Source organism: Setaria viridis, chromosome 8 (assembly GCF_005286985.2).
Source record: "Setaria viridis chromosome 8, Setaria_viridis_v4.0, whole genome shotgun sequence".
Classification (NCBI taxonomy): domain Eukaryota; kingdom Viridiplantae; phylum Streptophyta; class Magnoliopsida; order Poales; family Poaceae; genus Setaria; species Setaria viridis.
The window spans coordinates 8,232,146-8,254,580 of record NC_048270.2 but is presented as its reverse complement, the minus strand read 5'-3'; the positions used below and the strand labels follow the sequence as shown (position 1 = coordinate 8,254,580).

Below are 22,435 nucleotides of genomic sequence, written 5' to 3'. Positions count from 1 at the left end.
TTGATCATCATCATCTCCATCATCTTCTTCCCTTTGATCATCATCAGACCCATCATCTTCTTCCTACAAATAGTAACAGGAACAAGTTAGTACCATCAACACAGTAACACATGAACCATCAACACCATAACACATGACTACCAACACAGTAACACAACAACCATCAAATCAGTACCATTTCAGAAAGTAACAACAACACAGTCTTAACATAAGGTCTTAACACAAATTGTAATATAATATAAGGTCTTAACACAGAAGGTGAAGCTAACAGAACATGTCCTCGGTAGTTACGAAATTCCTAGCTTGCCCTCTTCAACCATCCCAATCTGTCCTCTTTACTATTGATCTTGTGGAAGACATGTTGATTGTAGTCAGAAGAAAAGAGTCTAGTAGTAATGAAAAACTCATCTACGTTGTACCCTGCTCCAGCCTCCACTACCAATTCCAAACATCTATCTATGTCTTCTAGGGCCTCATCCCTCTTCCTCTGTTTCTCATTCTTCTCCATCTGTTTCTCCTCCTCCCTTATTTTCTTCTTCTTTTCCATCTCCTCCCTCATTTTTAACCTAAACTTCTTGCATTCAGTTTTACCTTGAAAACCACAAACAATAAAAACAAGTGATCAGTTACATAAGAAACAGCAAGACATAGAGTACATGTGAATGAAAAGTGATTTAGTTACCTCTGTCTCCCTTTTCCACCATGATACAGATGCTATGACATTACCATCAGGTCTTTAGCCTAGAGCAGTACTCATATTCAACATAAGTCAAAAGGTGTACAAAGTCTTGCATTGTGTCCATCTGTTCCTCATTTGCTTGGTAGAAAGGTTGAGGCCAGTCTTTAAGAGAAAACCTTGTCTCATAGCATTATAACCTCTACCTAACATTGTACCATTCAAGCAATTGCCTGCCCTTATTTGTTTGACCACTACATCATAAAAAATATGTGTGTTTTCCTCGGACCAATTAGCTTTGTCATAAAGATTCTATTACAGAAAATAAAGGTGCCACAGGGCATGAAAAACTATTGAAAATGGGCATGACATATTGAAAATGGACTGAATAGATCAATACCACAGGTAATATTCTAGTAGATCATGACATACTCAAAAGGGATTCAGGGCATTCATATGCAACACAAGATCACAGGCATTCACAAGAATTCAGAGCATTGAAAGGCAACACAAGATCACAAGCATTCACATGAATTCAGAGCATTCATAGGCAACAGAGGATCATAGGCAGATGGGCTTTGAGCTTACCATCTGGGATCGGGCTTCAGAGCCATCTTCCTCTTCCTCCTCGAAGGCACCAAGTTCCTGTGGAGACTCAAAGGTGTAGCCGCCAACAGAGGATCCACCATGGTGTACCATCAATCCCCCACGGCTCCCCCCTCTACCTCCGCTAGTAGCCATGGCTCCCCCATGTCCTCCCACTCTGCCACCGCCGGATCCACCGGATCTCAACCGGCGACCTCCACGGCCTCCTCCACGACCAACCACTCTCCCTCTAGGGGCATGAGGAGGTAGCCCATGGTCGCCTCCAACATCGTCCACTTGGAGGTACTCCTGGTAGGAGCCGAGGTTGGGGAAGCCGTTGGCCTGGGAGATGAGGTCGAGGTGCTCCATGTAGTGGCGGGGAGCGGAAAGGCAGGGGGCCGGCGGCGACGTGAAGGGGCCGAAGTCGTCTTCGTCGCCGGCATCCTGGGAAGAGCAGAAGCTTCGCGTAGCTGCGGATGAAGAAGCCTGAGAGAAGAAATCCCTGTAGTGGTCCATGGTGGGTGCAGTGGTGTGGAGGACTGGGTGTGGCGGCATGGAGAGGAGCGGAGGCGGTGGATCCGGCATGGGGAGGAGCGGGGGTGGTGGATCCAACGTGAGGAAGAGTAGGGGTGGTGGCAGCAGCTGGAGCGGGGAGGGGAGGAACCGGCGGGGACGGACGGAGCGGGGCGGTGGCGGCGGTGAGAGTGGGGAGGGGAGGTAGCGGCAGGAGCGGCCGGAGATGAGAGGGGATCGAGCGGCAGGAGCGGCTGGCGGTGTGGAGGGGAGCGAGCGGCGGGAGTGGGGAGTGGAGCACGCAGGGAACTATAAGCTGGGTGCGGGATTGGGAGGGCGAGGGGGGGGACGGCAGTAAATGGGAGGGGCAGGTGTCCTGGACACCCTTTAGTCCACTTTAGTCCAATTTTGTGGACTAGAGGACTAAAGTCTTTAGTCCTAGCTTTAGTCCACTTGTTTGAGTGTTTATGAACTAAAAGTGCACCGAAACAGATAGTCCATAGTAACCAAACAGGGCCTAGAAAAACCTCCAATCTCTAAGTGACTATAAACTTTAGTTGGGGTGGACATGAGGATGAGATTACAAGAGCCAGAAGAGAGAAGTGGCCTCAAGAAAACTAACAACTTGAGGAAAGGAAATCCTGCCAGACTTGTACATGCGGAGCTGTTCTTGGGTAGCGGCAGCTCCAGTCGTCTAGATCCCGTGCCGCTCAACGAAGCACTTCCTGAGGAGGGAGATCTTGCTGCTCAAATATCTTGGCATTCCTTGCCTACCAAATGTGCCAGAGAAGAGTGAGGAAAATGTCAGTGCGAACTTGGTCGGGCAGCTGAAGCGTACAACCGAGGAGCCAGGGCATTTTGTGATTCCCTGCAGTGACTGCATTTCCTAGTCGGAACCAGATGGCAGTTGCACGGGGGTAGATGTGCTCGTCGGTCTCCTGGGTTCCTGTGCAGAGCTCACAATATGACTCTTGAAGCGATCGGATTTGCTTATTATGTAAATTGGCCCTGGTGTTGAGACTTCCATGGTAGAGTAATCATCCGAAGAATTTGACCTTCCCAGGAAGTCTGGTGCTCCAGAGGCGAGCGGCGTCCGGTCCAATGTGTCATTAGCAGGAAAAAGCTTATAAAACAGATAGGGGAGGGAGATTGGGCGCGGGCCGCCGCTCCTCCTGGCCGCGTGCCGCCGCACGCCTCCCTGCGCGCCCCGGTCCTCCCCGCACCCCGCGCCCCCACCGAACAACGGCCCGGGCCGAATCGGGCGGGGTCAACGCCGGCGACCGCCGCTCCTCCTGGCCGCGCGCCGCCGCACGCCTCCCTGCGCGCCCCGGTCCTCCCCGCACCCCACGCCCCCGCCGAACAACGGCCTGGGCCGAATTGGGCGGGGTCAACGCCGGCGACACCCAGATTGGCGGCGAGACCGCGTGCGAGCGCACGCGCCAGCGACGACGGCAACGGCAGGGTGCGTGGACAGCCGGCGGCCCCTCCTCTTCCTGCCTTCCTACGCCAGATCCGGCGGCTGGGAGAGCACGCATGGTTGGCGCGCACAGCTGCTGCGGTGGTACGACGTGCACCGGCGCGACCTCCTGTGGTGACGTGCCAGCGGCGGCGAGATGTTGGAGGTGATGCATCAGCAAATGCGGGTGCCCGTCGTGCGTCGTCACCGGCTACTACGATCGGTGGATGGCGCGGTGGCCCACCGTGCGGAGCCTCGCCGCCGCCACGCAGGAGGTGAGCAAAACTTGATGCATCGGGGCAGAGAAGAAAAAGGCTTTCGATTTGTGGGGAAGATTCGATCTTTGACCCGAAAATGTTGTTGGGGGTAAATGATAGTCGTGTTCTTGATTCGTGGCTGTGGTTTGATGCTTGCCGCAGGAGATGAATGAGATGTGGGCGGGGCTCGGCTACTACCAGAGGGCTCAATTTCTTCTGGAGGTGAGTTGTGCTCGTAATGGATTGATGGGGAAGGGACTAGGGCGTATCTATCGCAAGGTTGGGGCTTGCTTGGCAACCATAACTGCTGCATATTCCCTGTTCGATGTTTTACCTCAGAGAGTCTGGAAGATTAATTTAGAGTTCCATTTCCCTTTAAATGAAGGAAAAGAAATCTGAGTAGTAGTTCATGATTTGCTTTGCATTTCAACTAATTGTGAGATGCCATTATGTTAATTCATCTGGTGATCTGACATTCTTGCAAAGTTTGCATAAATTGCGCTTGCCTTCCAGTTGAGCTCATTGTAGAGGGCCATGGGATGATTCTCTTTGCATAAATAAATTGATCATCACTCTGATGTAACTGAGAAAATGGAGGCATCTCTTTACTGCTTTGCTTACTTAATTCTGCTTGTCATTTTCCCTTAAGGCTGCTAATGACATGGTCTTTGTCTCTGATTTGCAGGGGGGAACTTGGAAAAAATCTTACTATCCAATTACGCTTTGGACCATAGAGAAATCTTTGCACGAAAATGCTCCTCTAACCTATCTGAAAGTAATGTCCCATTCATCAATATCCTTTTCAATTAACTTTGTTCTGGAAATTTCTACCACTTATATTGTTGTTTCCTTTGCAGTTTGTCCAGTCCACATTCCGCAACGTAGTTTCAGATGAGTTTCTTTTTCAAAAGAAGGGGTCCCAGATGAATTCCCATTTGACAAACTGTTGGTTATATGCTGCCGTCTTTCTTCAGCATCGCCATTTAGCTTCACTTCTGTCAGTAGCATGTCTATAAGCTGGTTCTCTCGTTTCAACTATGTAGAAGAACATTCTTGTATTATCAGGCAATTACGGCAACGATTGTTGTTGTGCATAGTTTTGATTTGTTCGCAAAGACTTTGCTTCGGTTGCATTATTCTTTGTGCAAGCTAGGGGATAAACTGCTCGTTGATAAGAGTAGCATTCCTGTCTAATGGCACTGTGCTCAAAGGAGCAGCATACCTATTTATTTTTCTCAAGCAACTCTTTTGCTTAAATAAAAAAGTAGAAATTTAATGAGTATTTTAATTTAAGAAAATATAATAAGCTAAAATTTTGTTGGTATTTCTAGCAAACATGTAGACATCCAACAAGTGTAATAAATTTTAGTGGTAGAATAATTTTTTACCGTAGCAACGCACGGGCACTTTGCTAGTTATGTAAATTGGCCCTGGTGTTGAGACTTCCATGGTAGAGTAATCATCCGAAGAATTTGACCTTCCCAGGAAGTCTGGTGCTCCAGAGGCGAGCGGCGTCCGGTCCAATGTGTCATTAGCATGCATCCTCAGATAAGCACCTTTGGTGGAGAATTCGACATTGGGAGTGCCATCCAGGTAGCGTCAATCCTGTCGTTGACAGAGGGTGATGAGTTGTAAGCAATCCTGTAGTATATTCTTCTCTTCAGCTACAAGTCGGGTCAAACGTGGTCTGAGATTGCCGGAGAAGTTGCTGTTTATCACCGCAGCGACCGAGAGAGCTGGCTGGGTGAAGTGGGAGTACAGGGCAGGGAAAGTGTCTGCAAGAGTGCTCAGGAGCTACCAGTCATGCCAGAAGGAGGTGTGCTTGCCGTCTCGGAACTGAACGGCATCAAGGAGTGAAAGCGGGGCAGCTCTGCCTGTACCACGCGGCCGAGAAACGAGTCCTCGTCGATGGAAGCGTGTTTAAAAGCCTTGAAGATAGAAACCACTGTCTGCTCTTGAAATTCGTTCACAAGTTACATGACCCATCAGCAAGTATCCTGAAACCATGAAACAGGACAAAGGGGATCTACTTGAGTTTCTCTAAACGTGTGCGTGAGCCAGAAAACGGCAGTCTCAGTTTGGCTGGCAGTTGGTCAGCCATTAAAATAATATTAAAATTCCAAAAATTAGTTGCATCAAAGAGACTATCCTTTTGGCAATGGCGCCGTTTCACAGATTTCGTAAAGTGTTGCTCAAAAAAACGTAGCACATAAAATGTCTTCCCCTAAGCCCTATTCTCGTCGCTACGCCAAATTAGAGGAGATTAATTATATGTTATTGATCTCCTTGAGTAATGCATCCATCCGTTCTCATTTAGTTGGAAAACCTAATGCTCAAAATAGCATCCTCATGACATTGAAAAGTAAAAATGATACAGAAAAAGAACAGAGGGTGCATTGATATCCATATCAAATACATTATTCGCATGTTCTTCAATATAACAAGGTCTGATCAACACCAATCTCATCTCAAGGCACAACATAAACAAACTACACAAGCAACGAAGAACAGAAACAGAATGACACTCCAATAAGACCACTGGACACAGGATGATAACAGATGGGGTTAACAAAGGGCTCGAGAGGTAGGTATACGTATGCGTTCATGGACCGTGCTCGGTTTTTAATGTTGCGGTAAACTTTGGACTATCGCCTTTGTCAATGAGTGCTTCAATCTCACAACCACCGGACTTGGTACGTGAAGAATAATCGGCATTCTCCAGTTTCACATATATCTCATCCCACCGTCGTTTGAAGTAGTCGACACCACCAATCTCGCAGTAAGCCTGCATGCAAGCACACATTCAGTAAGTCCATCAAGTAGTATATTGTACAAACATCTTTGTTCCAAATGAATTAGCAGCGAGGTTTCATGCTAGTCATGATAGTTGTGGGTTTATGTGGTCTAGTTGTGGTGGTTTAGTAGCGTCTTGAAAGTTTAGGAGGTTAAGAAGAAGTTTATAATCTTTATCACTCTACGAAACAGAGATTAAAGCGTAAGCTGGATGTTATGCGTATGCAGGTTCGTTCCAAGTGAAGAGTAAGTAGATTTTGAATATGGGATGTTAAAATTAAACACAGATGGCAATTTTCAAAATATTTAATAAATAAAAAATTCAATCAAAATGGTATCTCTTTGTCAACCGGCTAGGGCAGTAGTAAGGTTGAATGAGTAATTAACGATGACGATAAGGTTTTGCTGTACCTTGTTGCGGTACCAGATACCCCACGGGGTACTCCACGCCAGCAGGTAGTCTTGGTCCTGGCCATCTTTCTTCTTGCCGCGGTACACGACAGCTCCCATTGAGCCTGACGGTTCGCCCTGCCTGTGGACATGATGGAAGACTCCCCACTGGCTATTGCCGATCTCGGCAGGGTACCCCTCTTTGCTGTCATTAATGTAGCCGTACCAGTCATGGTGGGCGACATGGTAGAGCGTATCGCCCGTTGCGTTGTAGACCAAGCACAACGTGGACTGCCCGTTGCCGTACAAGGCTTTGAGGACGTCCACATACCTGAGCGCCTTGCCCTTCTTGTCATCCTCGTTCACGGCACACCAGGCCTGCCGTGCTCGGTCTTCCTGCGTCTTGGCCTTGCCCGCATACCTCACCAGTTCGTTCAGCTTGTAATCGTCCACTACTTCACCGAAGCAATTCGGCGCCGTCTCCTTGGCTACCACCCTCTCCGTTTGTCGCGGTGCAAATGATTGGTGGGATGGCCCACTTTCATCTCTTTGGAACCAAGATTTCTAATAAAAAATAGAAAAATTAACATTCTTGTATAATACTATAAGATAAAACTAATATTCCCTCCGGTCAACAATAGTTGACGCTACCTAGCGTCAACTAATGTCGACTAAAGGTAGTAACTTACATGGTTAATTGAAACTAAAACTGCAGAAATAAGCTACAGATCCATGCAATTGCAGCGACCGGATATGTTAAGTGCGTAATAGTAGTATGGTGAGTGAGCTTACCTGAGTGGTGGTGGCATCTTGTGCTTCTTTGTTTGCACGTACTGGCGGGGGCTGACTACTTGATGCTCTGGCTGACTCTCGATTCCACTCTGGTCCTGCCTTTGTCCCTGGCATATGCTCCACGGAGGAACGCTCAATCGGTGCCACGTGTTGCGGCTGTGTTTTCTGGCCTTCCATCTGTAACATAATGCAATATATATATATTTGTTTGTTCACAGTTTGGCAAAATAGTTAATATATAGATAGGTAAAAAGATAATTTACCCTAGTTATTCTCTAAATTGTGCATGTATACATAAAGAAGGTAGCTAATGGTGCAATCAAGTTAAGATAAGAGTAGAAAATACGGGACAATGTATAAGACATCATTCTGAATTTGCTTGTAAAAATATATGGATTGCAACGTTCTCATGCATGTTGTTAGAAAGACCCTTGACAGACCGTCAGAAGAATAGCAGCGTTTCGCTGTGTACTTCCTTTTCTTTATGAGAAGAATTGTAGACATGTTCATATTTTCTTAGCTACAAAAATGTGTACTGTGGTTTAGTGGAGCACACTTGTAACATATAAGGTACGAACTCATTTGAAATCAATTGGAAAATATATTTTCCTCCCCTGAGGAGATCAAGCATTAATTGGTCCATTTACCTTTTCTAGCGAAGGCACTGAATTACTTCTTGACATGTGGATCTCATTTAGCATGGCAATGATTTCATCTATAGTAGGTCTTTTATGTTCATCAGCATTGACACAGAGTTGGGCTATTTCAATGCATCTCTTCACTTGTGGACTGTCTGTAACTTGTGATTTGTGCCACTGCAAGATACAGGCTCAAACTCATCAGGAACTAATATTGATATTAACACCGATTTATTAATATTTATCCATGCCCACAACGCATACCAATGCAATACACACACAGGGGGAGAGAGAGAGATGGGGGGGGAGTGAATACATTTCATAGACATAATATGTATGATATGCTAAATGAATCTATTTCATAGCACTTCACCAAGAATACATGTTTGAAACACAATAATAACAAGCATATCTTGATTTTGTCCTCCGACATTTTTGTAACAAATTGTACTTCAGTTCACGTTTTAATCAATATTTTTTAGTTGAAACACATGAATATTTTAAATACTGAACTTTCTACCTATTTGTTGCGCAAAATCATTGCTGGTAAAATTTGTGGAATGTTCAACTGATGCAGATATTATCATAACAGCCTACATCGTCATGTCCTCCATCCTTCTAATGCCTTCTTTTTTTGCAAAACACAGATACAGATGCTCACATACACTCACCTCTACGAATACATGCATGCAAAACTACACTCTATGGGAGACTGAGCCGGCTGATCTCGAGATTGGCGAAGTCACCATAGGTGCCTCGCTATCGATGGGCATGTCGCCTACCACTAAAAGAATAACACTAGTTAAATCATGGAATAAATCCAGAAATATGCGAGCACCTGCGCCGAGTCGAGGATTCAAATCCTGGTGGGCAGATTCCACCACAGGGAACCTTGTTACCAGCTGAGCTATGCTCAATTTGCTTTTTAATGCCTCCTCGTATCATAAGAAAATTGAACCCATAAACTGTCTTATACCGTTGACAATCATAATTTTTTTGCATTGGTGTACTAAAGACTATACATTCACTGTGTTCCCCTTGAAAATATATTCATGTTTGACTAACATCTCATAGGTGACCAAAATGTTAAATAAAAATAAAAATGATAAGTATAATGGGCTAAAAATAGACTTTAAAGTGACGCCAACAAAATTGGCAAGCAGACAGTGTTTCTAATTCTTGTTTTCTAGGCAATTGTAATGTAATATAAAAAATACAATGTAACCCTATAATGTATGGCACAGAAATCGTTAGGCAAACTATACTTACATTTTGAAAATCAAGGATATCATTATTTCCCCTTAATATTTTTCCCATTATGATGCCCAGACTATATATGTCCGACTTGAATGATAATTTCCCGTAGTTTAAATATTCCGGTGCAAGATATCCCCTGTAGCACAGTATAATGGTTTTAAGCATCCTGGCAAAAAGCAATCCAATAGATTTGAAGCCACGAATATGAACAGAGTTCTCAAGATGTTTTTCTTACAGTGTTCCATAAATATTTTTAGTAATTATTCTTGACTGTTCTCCAAAGCGTCTCGATAAGCCAAAATCTGTTATTTTTGGAACCATCCCATAATCCAGCAAAATGTTTTCAGGTTTAAGATCCAAGTGATTGATGCGTTGTTCATTGTGAAGATATTGCAAACCATGACAAATTCCTTCAATCAAGTTGTAACGTGTCTCCAATTCACGTCCATAAGATTCATCTATCCATGTAAGTAAAAAGCTCTTAATAAGAAATTAAATAAAGAAACTGTAAGCATCTCAAGTGACAAAAAACTTGCTCGTTTCAAGATTGCTCCAAATGAGTTCGTTTTCTATATTACAACAAAAACATTTCAAGTGAATTAATTTTACTCTACACTGTTTAAGTATGGAGTGGTTCATTAGTTCAGTAATGAAATTTCTTCCAATGTAATGACAATGATTCCTAACGAAATTACTCAAAATTTCAACAAAGCTCATCAAATAAGCTTATAAATTGATAGCCACCTGAAAATAGAAGACTTGGCATCCAGTTTAGCTGTATACAACATAAATAAAAGGAAACCAGCACATAAAAGTGTTGTAGTGATACCTTCAAGATAGTGCTTTAGGCTTTTATTAGGTATATACTCAAAACAGAGGAACCTCTGTTGGACATCTGCTAAAATGTCTCTCCCATTGTGATGTACCACTTCTCTTGATATATTAGAGCAATAGCCTAAAAATCTCACTATATTTTTGTGTTTAACCCTTATCAAACAAAAAAGCTCATCCTCGAACTGTTTCTCCGAAATGTCATCTGTTCTGGAAAGTTTCTTCACGGCTACGTTCCCATTTCGAAGAACTCCCTACTTTACCAAAAAAAATATCTCAGTAGCATTTACATTAGCAGTTAGTTTAGCTGGAACTTGTTCTAGAAGATGATTTAGCAAGGCTACCCACAAAATTAAATCGTACCTTGTAGACAATTCCAAACCCCCCACGACCGATCTCTCTCTCATGAGAGAAGTTATTTGTAATATATTTCAAAAATGTGTATGATAGCGGGATTGCATTGGCATTCTTTTCAATCAAGATACGCTCCAGGTCTTCATGTTCTTGATCACCCATTTCTGCAGAATAAAATGTGTAATGTATAGTTTTTATTTCTATATACTTTGTTTTGCTGAACTAGTACTATGTTATTCCATCAAGTAAGACAAGTCAGAATGTGCAGAAGCCTTGTCGAGTTAATGCTCACGAAAAATCAAACAAACTACTCATCCATCCCAAATTGTAAGTCATTCCAAGAATCTTAGAGAGTCCAAGTATCTCAAGTTTGACCAAATTTATATGATAATATAATAACATTTATGATGTCATCTAAGTATCATTAGATTCTTCATCAATTATATTTTCATAGTATACCTATTTGATGTCATAAATCTTTATAATTTTCTCTATAATTTTGGTCAAACTTGAGATGGTTTGACTCTCCAAGATTCTTGGAATGACTTACAATTTGGGATGAAGGAAGTAGTACAATACAGTATTTCTGACTTTCCTGAGGGTTCTCGATCTGAGGGTTGCTGATAGTATTTAATTTGGAGTTTTCCTCCATCGGATGAAAAACTAACACATGGTTACAATACCAACAAGGAATTATGAACCCATATTGTGTGTTTGTATACCGTGTAGTACTACTTAATACTGTAACTCGGAAAATTCAGTATCTTGAATTGAGTGCAATCGTTGACTCATAAATTTCATCTATACAGTTAACATAGTTAGAAAGATTTTGTTCTTTTTAAACGAGGACTCAAGTTTGGGGCAGCTAAACTTGATATTTAAGAAGTCCCTCAAAGGTCCCAATGACTCCCAACAGGCATGTTGCTACAATCTCAGGGCATTAGATTGTTTAAAACTGTTGGAAGGAAGATGAAAGGGCCAGATGTATCGTTAGAGTATGGTAAAATATTTCATAATAAAATAATAGATTGAGTCAAAAGAGTTTAAGTGGGAGAAATATTATTTATATTTGAGGGAAGTATGTTTGCATATCCAGATATATACTATACATATATTAAAGATGGAACTTCAAGATTGGTCAAGTTTAAGGAAATTTCTGAGGAAGATAAGGTGGACAGCAAGGCATTTCTAAAGCTTCATGTTTCAACAAGATGGAACTAAACATATTTGATGTTAAAAGCTGCAATTGTCTATGAGAAGATGTTCATGAAGTTAGCTGAAGACAACAGCAATTATGTTATTGATCTATGTGAAGAGAGGCAGGGCTGCAGTCACCACATGATGAAGACGGTTGGAACAATGCCAAAAGGATGGCAGAATTTCTAGAGCATTTACATGATCTTACTGTCCGTGTCTCATATATATAGTCTTCAAGTCACTTGCAATGCCTTCTTTTATGACATTGGGGAAGTCCATTTGTACATTGGGGAAGTCCATTTGTTGATTCAAGCTTGGATGAATGGCAAAGACACTTTGCAGGTAGAAATTGGCAAGAGAATGAAAGATAAATTTGACAAGTATTGGGGAGTTTGGCACACCAACAAGGAGAATGACAACGGCAATGAGCAGGACAAGGACAAGGGCATGGAGAATAAAAAGGAGAAGGACAAAGAGAAAATTAACTTACTGATACTGATATTTGTTGTTGCATCCTTGATCCAAGGTACAAGTTATATTTGCATCATACAAACATTACTGTTGAAGAGATATTTGGTGTGGAAAGGTGAGAGACCAAGTTGAGATGTGCCTTAGTATATTTGTGATGAGTAATTGACTAGATGATTTGAGGCTTTACCGGTTGAGTCCATATTTCATATTATGCATGATTATGCTAACGGCTAACCGGATGTGTTGTGTTGTGTGCGTTGTATTGTGGTGTTTGTGTAAACCATATATTGTGTGTTGTGTCTCTTGGCTTGTAATGTGCAGGTGTAGAATGCGACATGGTGGTCGACGGCATGAGGTGAAGGTCAAGCGAAAGGTTCATGCTGATGTACTAGGGCTGTGAAGGATGGACACGAGTAGGCTTGGACCGAGGAACTCGAGGAGTCCGGATGGAGTCATGGTCGATCCACATGGTGCACGGAAGAGCAAGAGTACACGGACGGTGATGGAGACGGCGTCAGTTGAGTCAAGCAAGACGGAGGCGAGTCGAGTAGGCGGCCCGAGAGCTGGGAGCGAAAGACTTGGAGGTGCGAAGGCTTGGCGGAGGCTGGACACGCGTCGACATCGGTGAGTCATGTCTTACGGGGCGTGCAACAGGGTTTGAGCGGTTTGACCTCAAAGCCGGGGACGAGTCACGCCTGCGTGGTGTGCAAGAGGGTTTGACTGGTTTGACCTTAAAATCGAAGGATGAGTCCAGTGCGGCTGGACGGCGTCGAGTTGAAGGATGCGTGGCACCATTACAAAACTTGCGTCGAGGTGAAGCGAAGTCGTAAAGGCGTCGGGTCTGTCCGATGTACGATAAAAAAGTTGGACGATTTTACTCCTAGGGGTATTTTTGTTGTGTGCCAAATGGCTATATATACGAGGAGTGGGCTGTTGGGCAGCTACATCTCTTTGGTGGTGGGATTCTCATTTTGTTGGTGAGAGTCTTTGGGAGGTGAGAGAGAGATGAGGGATCTTTGACTTGATTTTTTACCATCATAACTTTGATTGTGCTTAGAAATAGCTTTTAACTGAACATGGTGGAGTAATCTAAAGATTAATTTCGTGCCATCTTGTTTCATCCCGTTTGAATCTGCGATTTATCTTTTTCGGGTTTTTCGGAGCATTTTTGTAGGATTTTTTGTTCTTCGTGGTTGAGCTTAAATCCCACGAGGTTTGTTGGAGGAATTTATTGCTAGGACCCTTGTAAGCGACTTCATTGTGATCCCTCAAATCCGTCACAAATTTATCTTGAATTTGAAGTTTTCCGCTAAACCGTGTTATTCGTCGGGCATTCGATTTTCTCCAAAATCCGTGGTGAATATCTGAGCTTTTCGAGATCTATTCCTGGATCTATTAGTCCCTAAGGGGGTGCTTCTATGGCTTAAGTTTTCGTTTGATCCGTGGTGTTTTGAGAGAGGACTTTTCGTTTGAAGTTGGGAGTTGTTCTTCGTGTTCTTGTGTGTTCTGTTCTCTGTTCGAGCGCAGGAGGAAGAAGCGAGCAGCGAGCAGCACGCGGTGCGCACGCACGCGCTCTCGGCAGGCCGACGCCGGCAGCAGCTGCAAGGCCCGCCTGGCTTCCTGCGCGTGCAGCAGGCCCGTCTAGCTGCTGTGCGAAGCAGGCCGACGCGGGTGGAGCGGGCTGGCTCGGGGTGAGGCCCAGCGTGGGACCGCCAGCCCAGGGCGTCTGCGCACGCTCGTGGCCCAGCGCAAGGCAGGCCAGGGCCAGAGCGAATGGCCCAAGGGAGGCAGCGTTCAGGGACAGCAGCCGCTCTCGTTGTGTCTGCAAGCCTGCAAGGTTCTGTAACAGCAACAACAGCAGTGCAGCTTGTAGCTTCTGAATGCAGCTGACCAAGCCAAGGAACTGTAAAGATCAGGTGCACGAACTGAATACTTGAAGTGTCATTGTCTGTGAATAGTGGAGAAATCATTGCTTTGTCTCTGAAGTGGCAGCTTCCTTTGCTTGTGTCAACAGTAACTAGCTTCCTTTTTAAATTAGTAATCTTTGCTCTGTCTTTTTATTACCCGAATAATATATATGCTTATGTGTTTGGCAGTAGCATTTGGTCAATAGTAGCTTGCTGTGTAGCTCAATAGCTTTGCTCAACTATTGTCTCACATGCTTAACCGGAGCTCTTGTTTTAGTTGGTAATTAGTGAGCAGCTCTTTCAATTTGCTGCTTCCGCTATGCTTTGAGCTCTTTCCAATTTGCTTCTGCTATGTTTTGAGCGTTTCTACTCGCTCCTAGGGTGAACTTGTCACGAGTTGACTGAAGCGAGGTGTGTTTGGGGTGGCAATCGGGATAATAAGCCTTGGTTTTGAAAAGAATTTTTTAAAGGCTTCCATCATTTACCCCTCCCCCCCAACTGGTCGCTCATCCCGGTCCTTCAAAAGGGGACCGCTAGTTTCGGTACCTGAAGAGATATTTGAAGAGATATTCCAGTTTTGGCTCACATGGCTCATGATGTGTTTGCTATACCTATCTCAACTATAGCTTCTCAGTCCATTTTTAGCACCACTAGATGAATCTTAGATGACTTTTATACCTCCCTTACTCCATTCATGCTACAGGCTCTGGTTTGTAGACAGGATTGGCTGAGAAGATCCACTACTGTTAACATCAAGGAGAGTATGGAGGAATTAGCAGACATTGGAAAAGGTACAATATTTCAGCATTTTCTCCATGTATTTGTTCTTTGTTGATTATGTAATTGTTCACTGCATGCTTTCATTTCCTTTAATTTCATGGTTAATTGAAGAATTTGGAGGTGATGGAAAAGGGAAAGAGAAGGCTACCATTACCACTTCCAAGTCTCAAGCAAGAGTAAAATGCACCGCCGGCCCTTAAACTTGGCAGCGATAGTCATCTAGGTACCCAAACTTCCAAAATGCCATCTAAATCCTTGAACTTGCTAATCGGCTCACATGAGAACCAAATCACCACTACCTTAGTTAAACCGCTTGCGGGGCAGAGACGGCCGGCACGAGGTGCAGCGGCGGTGCTGCTTGGGGCACGCAGTAGGGGCTAGCTTGACCTGAGCGATGCACGGCCGGGATGGGGAGGAGTTCGGCTGGGGGCGGCTCGGATGCCGGCCATGAGGCATGGTGCCATGGGGCTTGAGGATGGCTGGCAGGGGCTGGCTCGGCTGGGCGGCGCGCGGCCAGGATGGAGAGGGGTTCGGCTGGGATCGGCTCGGATGTGGACCGCAAGGCATGACAACATGGGCTTTAGGACGGTCAGCTCGTGAGGGGTGGGCGGTGCCTGGCGTGGGGCCGAAGCGGCTGGCGTCCTCACAGAAAGCTTCACGGCTAGTGTGATGAGGCGGAGGCCGACGTCGCCAAGCTAGACGACATCGGCCATAGGCCGGCGGGTGGCCTTCAACAGAGTGCCAGGAGCCCAGAGCCGAGAACCACCACTTTTCGGCAACCAGCACTACTGTCCCCTAGTCCTATGCAGCGGCTTGGGGAGGCAGAGATTGGGCGGCTGGTGTTCGGGAGCGCAGAGTAAGGAAGAGATGGAGGGGACGGGGGTGGCGATGGGGAAGGGGATCGAGGAGGACGGCAACCAACAAAGGGGACTACCTGGAAGACAAGATGGGGAGAAGAAGATGGAGCTGACATGCACGTCAACGTACAGTTTGCACGCCACGCAAGCGTTTTAACTTAATTGGGTAGTGGTGATTTGGAACTCACCCAAATTGATTAGCAAGTTTAGGGATACAGTGTGCATTTTGGAGTTTGGGGATCCATATGACACTCTCCGCTAAGTTCAAGGACCGGCTGTGTGCCTCCTCCAAACCCGGAACAACTATATCTTAAAGGTATCAATCATTATGTAATGTAATTGGTTACTTGTTCTTGATCATACCATGTTGTAGTGGCTGAAAATAGCTCTCTATTTTTGAGCATGTTCTTCTATTCACAGGTGAAGTGCATGAAGCCATAAAGTTACCGTTGTTCTAAAGCTGCAATAATCTATTTTGTGTCATTCTGTGTCTTTGTGTGATGATTAGATCAATTGCACCTGCACTTCTCCTACTACAAGATTTGATCTGTTTTAAGATTCTTCAGTGTGGTCATGACCTCAAGTGTTTGTGTGTGAATTTGTGATACTGGTAATCTGGTTGGTAACTTGGTATGGTTCTAGTACTACTATGAGTCTGTCGTCTGAGTCTGAACTGATGGTCTCACTGACTCATTGTGAGTTTGTGAGTCTTTGCTGTGAATCTGCGATGGACTGATGATGTCAATGTCATGGTGAATTGGCGATGCACTTATGCTTGTGCAATTTTCATGTGTTAGTTGCTGAAAGTTATTGATGAAACTCTGCTGAAGTGCTGTTTGAATCTGCTGTATGCTCTGCCTGAATGCCTATGAACTATGACATTGTGTAATCAGGATTACCCGTTACCCGAACCCGACATTTCGGGTTTCCCTTTCCTCGGGTAACAGTTTCGAAAACCCAAATTTAGATTATCCGAATTACCTAACCCGAAATTTCAGAATTACTCGAATGCCCACCCCTAGGCCCTAGCCGCACCGCCGCAGGATGTAGGCCACAGCTACGGTTGCCCGTGCTAGCATAGCAACACAAGTATGTTCCTAAATAAAAGAAGTATGTAGGACTCAACTGAAAGCATTAGCAAAATCGTTAGGTTTCTAACCTGGATGCTGGGAGATGGAGGCCTTCACGCAGGCGGCTCGGTGCAGGCGTCCGTAGAAGAGAACGAAGGCTCACGTACGTGGTTGAAGCAGCCGCCAATTGAAGGAGGTAGAAGATGCAGATTTGGTCTCGTTGCATATATAGCTGGAGATTAACCAACCCGTTGTTAAATAACTTGCACACCTCGCGATGATACCGTATTAAACTGCAAGTTCACCATAAGAAGAGTTTACTAAGATGGCAGCAGAAGAGTTGACCAAGGCGCCCATTGACTGTATTTTTATGCTTGCTTGCGTCGGCGTCATGACCAGAATTGATATAGACCTTTCTTTTCAGGATATTTATCATATTAATTCTATGACCTTATCTAAAATTTTGACTAGGACACATAGAGCAACTAGGCAACAACAGCCAAAAGTGAGAAACAATCCAGTTGTTCGGTAAGTCCTCCTTGTATGAGAGAAAGGAATTGATGCAAGTAAAACAAGCTCTTTTTCTACTATTCAAGAACATTTTTTTTTGCTGGAGCCTAAGGTTCAAAAATTTAAAAGGTAATAAACAGTTCCCTTGATCGTGCAGCATGAGATGAAATAGTCTACCCACACACCTACGTTAGTTTTGGGGCATTAAAACTGGTCAACCAAACACTTTCTCATATGAGAAACTGCCTTCGAGGGGTTGTCCAGCATTAACTGGTCAAGTGTCTCCATAACTCCATCACATGTGACGTTAGTTGGGGCGACAGTGACATTGCATCAAAGAGATGAAAACCTCGCAAACTTTTTTTAATCTATGAATATTACGTTTTACTATACTTTACTCTTCGATGCCATACTGACTTTGGATCCTGGCAGTGGCTAGCTTGCCCTGTACTAACAGAAAAAAATCTCTTCGTATCATGGTGTGACTGGCAGAAATATGTCAACAGGGATGAAGAGGAGGTTGAGATTTCGAAAGCAGTGGCATTTAACTAACAGAGTGTTTATATTCTACATTGATGTTTATGGTTGACTGATTCTCCCTCTAACGTATCTGAAATAAGATGTAGTATGCGTTAGTTTGGTATATGCTGGGTTAACAGGTTGTCTTAAAGGATAACAGATTGAGTGGGAACAAATACCATTGCCAAACGAATGGCATTTGCGGTGAAGGAAACATAATCTCGATTAATGGAACAAGGCATGCTGATGGATTCTTTTGCTGTTGAGACCACCCAACATTGATCAACAAGCGCATCATTAAATTCACAGGCATCAAGTTCAGATCGAGTTAATATGACCTATATGGAGATACATGAACCAATCCATAATAGGTCATGCCAAAAAAGAAAACTACAATAAATTAGATAAAGATGTCTTCTCCACGGTATCTATTGCAACCATGGCCACCATATGCTATACTCTATCACAGCCGATCCTGCCGCTAGTGGAAGAGAGGATAAATAGACAGCACTAGTGAAAAAACGACATTATTACATCCTTAATAAAAATCTTGATTGTTTTTATCCAGGATTAAAGAGGCTTCAGTCCCGAGTCTAAATTTCGAAGTTCGTGGAGACACCTTTAGTCCCGATTGGTACTAAAGGGTCCCTCACGAGTTACTGCAAAAGGATTGTATCCCCTACTTAGTTAGATGTGCTGTGTAGATGAGATGGTAAGAAAGCTACACGCGAGGCTTGAAGTTGTGGGTTCAAATCCCGCGCACACGTATATTTTGCGTGCAAAATCGCGTGACTTCCCGAAACTACTGCTCATTTCTCTGCACAGAGCAACGAAATAAGTCATGGATAAATTCCAATCACATAAAAGCTTTTTAAGACCAGACTAGTCACCCATCCTGACGAACGAATCTATACAATCGCTGGAGAAACATCGACAAGACCGTGCCTCAAGCCTGATCCTGCTCCTATGCTGCCATCCATCAATGCAACCGCATCACTTGTTCCGGATGGAACACTAGTGAGCCCAAGAGAGAGCCGGAGGACTCTTATTTTAGAAGGCGGCATCAATAGCAAAAGATTCACCATTACCATTATTGACCAAGGTGAAGACAGATGGATGTTTTATTTGGATGAAACGTCAACAAGTACCAGATTTATTATAGGGATGGATCCTCCTTGTCTCTTCCTAACAGCAGCTCGCCGGAAAGGAAGAGGGAAGGAGACCCAATGTAGGGGCACTATGCTTATGTGGAGGGGTGGGCGTGGGAGTTCGACAAGTCTATGAATCTCTGTGCAAGGGGAACACAATCCAACTTATTGCATTCGATGCTTTGATGAAGGCTCCAAACCCATAAATAAAAGATTAAAGCATGCAAGGAGAAAGTCTAACCTATTGGGGGCAATCCCAATGGGATGGCTAGGATGAATGGTTTCTGCATGTAAGCAGAATGATGATTCGGTAATGTAGTTAAGGACGAGGGAGAAGGAAATATTTTCTCAAGCAAGAAACCAACTCAACACGAAAACGAAGGAAGGAAGGAGGGGATATAAGGAGAGGAAAGTAGACATAAAATAGGGCAATGGACGAGAATTAATTTTCATCAAACCATCTATTAGGAATATAGTTTCTATGTGTAGTACCATATGATAAGTACGTATTACATATCCAATTTATTTAATGCAACCGGGACGAAAAGTCAAGTCAGTCGATCGAGCATCCATTATGTAGAGTCCTCCTGGTTAGTTCGTGTGTAAGTAAAAAGATTGAAAGACCCAATTGATAACAAAGTTTTGGCTAAGTCAAGTCCGGTTAAATAATTTTAAACCATGTTAGATGCGCACATGAAGATACATGCGCCATTTAAGCTGGAAGATAGGGTCTAGAATTTCCAACTTGAAAATACACAGATCCTTGCTGAATCAAAATGTATGTTTTTATTTGCTGCTTTAATATTTCCACTGAATTTGTGTATTCAAAAATATAAATATTTGCAGAAGCCGACATGTAGTAAGTTTGTAGTAGTTATTACTCAAATACAAAACTTGCAATTGAATGGGAATTAAGCGTTGGCGCTTCTTGTTTTAATTAATTTGGCTGACATGCAGGTATTAGCTGCCTAGATCAAATTAGGCAGCAGGCAAATCTATATCTATATCTTATATAGATGGAACCTACTAGGTGATGGTTTATTTCCCTCCTAGATTATATAAGCTAGATTATAGTTCAAAGGTAGTAGGGTAAAAGATCATCATGGGACTACATATAATCTGAAATAAGCTGCCAAGACTAGCTTATTTAAAATTATTTATGATCCCAATATGATCTTTTACCATAGTACCCATGACCCATAATTTAGCTTATATAATCTAGATAGATTATAATCTCAAACAAACAGGGATAAGTATCATTGATAGCCGGTAGTTGGTAGCGAGGTGTGCAAGGACTAGGCTCTAACTCTCGGAGTGTATCTTTTATCGAGATGAGTCGATAGCTGAAGCAGGCAACAATGGCCACCAAAGGGTACTGCCAAACCCTCTAGGTCAGCTGGTGTCCATACCATTAATAAATAAATTGCTACATAAGTAAATGAAGATACGGCGGGAGAGTCAACGAGGAGAGAAGGGAGAAAATGAAGACATTGTTTGTACACGAAACAGTGTCGGCACATTCTCCAAGCGGCAAAGACTGCCAGAACCGCGTTGAGGCGGGCGCGGTTTCCTCCCACGCCGCTTTGCGGGGGCCACGGCTGGAAGCTCCACAACAAGAATCGCATGTTTTGCTGCGCGTTTCCAACAGATGACCGACGGGGATCGAGAATCTTCACAAATTTTCAAACTGGTGATGAATCACCGACCAAATGCTGTATGGTCTGAAACTCTCACCGTTAGCTGTTAACCGTCGGCCACCAAATTGGAAACACTCAGGAAAAGATACAATTCTAGTTGTGTCGTAGCGCCGCTGCGCTCACCGTCCTCCTCGCGGCGCCCATTTTCCCGCTTATGGTCGCCGGCGGAGGGCCTGACAACGCCAACGGAGCTCGCCACTGCCGGATCTGCAGCACGAGGTTGGGACGAGAAACAGTCGCAGCCGCCTCGCGTCCACTGCCGCTGCCGCTCCCGCGACGAGGCCCCCGAGCCGAGGCCAGGCCCCCGCGCAGCTGCCGGCGCCAGGCTCCCGCTACGCCGCCTATGGCGAGGCCCCCGCTCCGCCGCGCGTGCGAGGCTAGCCGCAGCTGCTCCTCTGCTCAGCCGCCCGCACGAGGCCAGGCGCGGCTGGGCTTGCGCTCCAGCGCATGACGTGTCCCCCGCGCCACCGCCCACGGTTGGCCCCTGCTCTGCCGCCCGCACAGGCCGCCCACGGTGAAGCCCCCCACGCTGCTGCACGCGCGACGCCGGCCGTGGCTGGGCCACTGCTCCGCTGTCCACAGCGAGGTAGCGCCGCCGCCCCGTCACATGGCACTGCCTGCCGCGGTCTTGCTGCCGCCCACACGACGTCCGCCTAGCTCGCTGCCTCCGCAAGCCACACACCGTCCGCGCCTAGCTCGACCGCGCCGCCGCAAGCCATGCGCCCAGCCGGCGTACGTGTTGCTGCGCCGCCCAGATCTTGAGCGACTTGCAGCCAGGAGAAGTGCAGAACAGGGAGAGGAGGTCGTCAGATTACAGAGATGGTACGAAATTTATGTTCACCTCGCCAGGTTCCAGACCAACAAGCACTACAGCTAATAGGCAGACTAAGAGAGGTCCATGGGAAGCAGAAGGATGAAGGAAGCACCAACAACCATGATTTCTGAAGAGCTTAGGATAGTATCAGTACCGGGGCAGTGAAACCAAAAGGAACTGCGCTACAAATGTAACCAACGCAGGCACGCACCTGTTAGCAATGGAACGAGCTGCTGGTGAGGAAACCCATGGATTGATGCTGGATGCAACGCTACCAGATCAGAAGTCGTCTATGACTGGTAGAGGAAGGGGAATACCCGGTGAGAGCGAGGGAAATTTGTGCTTGTTTCTGTTTGGAAAGAGTCAGTAACATCATTTTCTTCCTTATTTATTTCTTTATAATCCGGAAGACTTTACAAGTCCACACACCGTGTTATTTCCTTGCTTTTATGATTACAATTACATCAACGCACGTCCATTGCCACGAGGGCTTATTAATCTGGAACCATCTTATCACCACGCAAGCAAATGGAAAGCAATTTCCAATTGTCACAGTACATATCTTCATTGACGTTTCTCTTGTCCAACATATCTGAGTAATGAAAAGGGAATCACCTTCATGTGCAAGCTTATAACTATGACATCGCCTCTTGATGGCGCAGGATTACAACTTGACACCCAATTGAATCAAAGACCTCAAAACGTATGTGAAGCTACTATGAGGTGATTATGATGGTAAGTTTAGTGTAACAACTTTACAGTACGTTGAAAGAAAATGGCCACATGTTTTGAAAAGATACTTGAGTGAATTTAAAAAATTAATTTTCTGATTACGAGAAATTACTCTTATTGGGTGCAAGGAGGCAATTGTGGCAATATCAACCTTTATTTCTTCTCCAGCTATCCTATAACGGAAGGAGATC

At 44.7% G+C, this 22,435-nt stretch overlaps 1 protein-coding gene and 1 long non-coding RNA gene across 3 annotated transcripts; one reads left to right on the top strand and one right to left on the bottom strand.

The window, feature by feature from the left end:
- Nucleotides 1-3,507: 3,507 nt before the first annotated feature.
- LOC117833821 (uncharacterized) lies at nucleotides 3,508-4,769 on the top strand. Its single transcript, XR_004635565.2, has 2 exons — nucleotides 3,508-4,262; nucleotides 4,345-4,769. It is a non-coding gene; the product is annotated as an uncharacterized lncRNA (long non-coding RNA).
- Nucleotides 4,770-5,856: 1,087 nt separating this feature from the next.
- On the bottom strand, nucleotides 5,857-22,013 carry LOC117833420 (uncharacterized). Of its 2 annotated transcripts, none has more exons than XM_034712894.2 (10): nucleotides 21,724-22,013; nucleotides 16,914-17,117; nucleotides 10,552-10,706; nucleotides 10,187-10,442; nucleotides 9,593-9,815; nucleotides 9,370-9,493; nucleotides 8,110-8,277; nucleotides 7,463-7,639; nucleotides 6,692-7,234; nucleotides 5,857-6,272 (listed from the first exon to the last, which is right to left on the bottom strand). In XM_034712894.2, exons 3-10 carry the CDS (start codon nucleotides 10,702-10,704, stop codon nucleotides 6,090-6,092), a joined length of 1,827 nt encoding a protein of 608 aa, XP_034568785.1. In that variant the 5' UTR covers nucleotides 10,705-10,706; nucleotides 16,914-17,117; nucleotides 21,724-22,013; the 3' UTR covers nucleotides 5,857-6,089. The 2 variants fall into 2 exon arrangements, with proteins under 2 accessions (XP_034568785.1, XP_034568786.1); XM_034712895.2 differs by having other exon boundaries at nucleotides 16,914-17,056.
- Nucleotides 22,014-22,435: the final 422 nt, after the last annotated feature.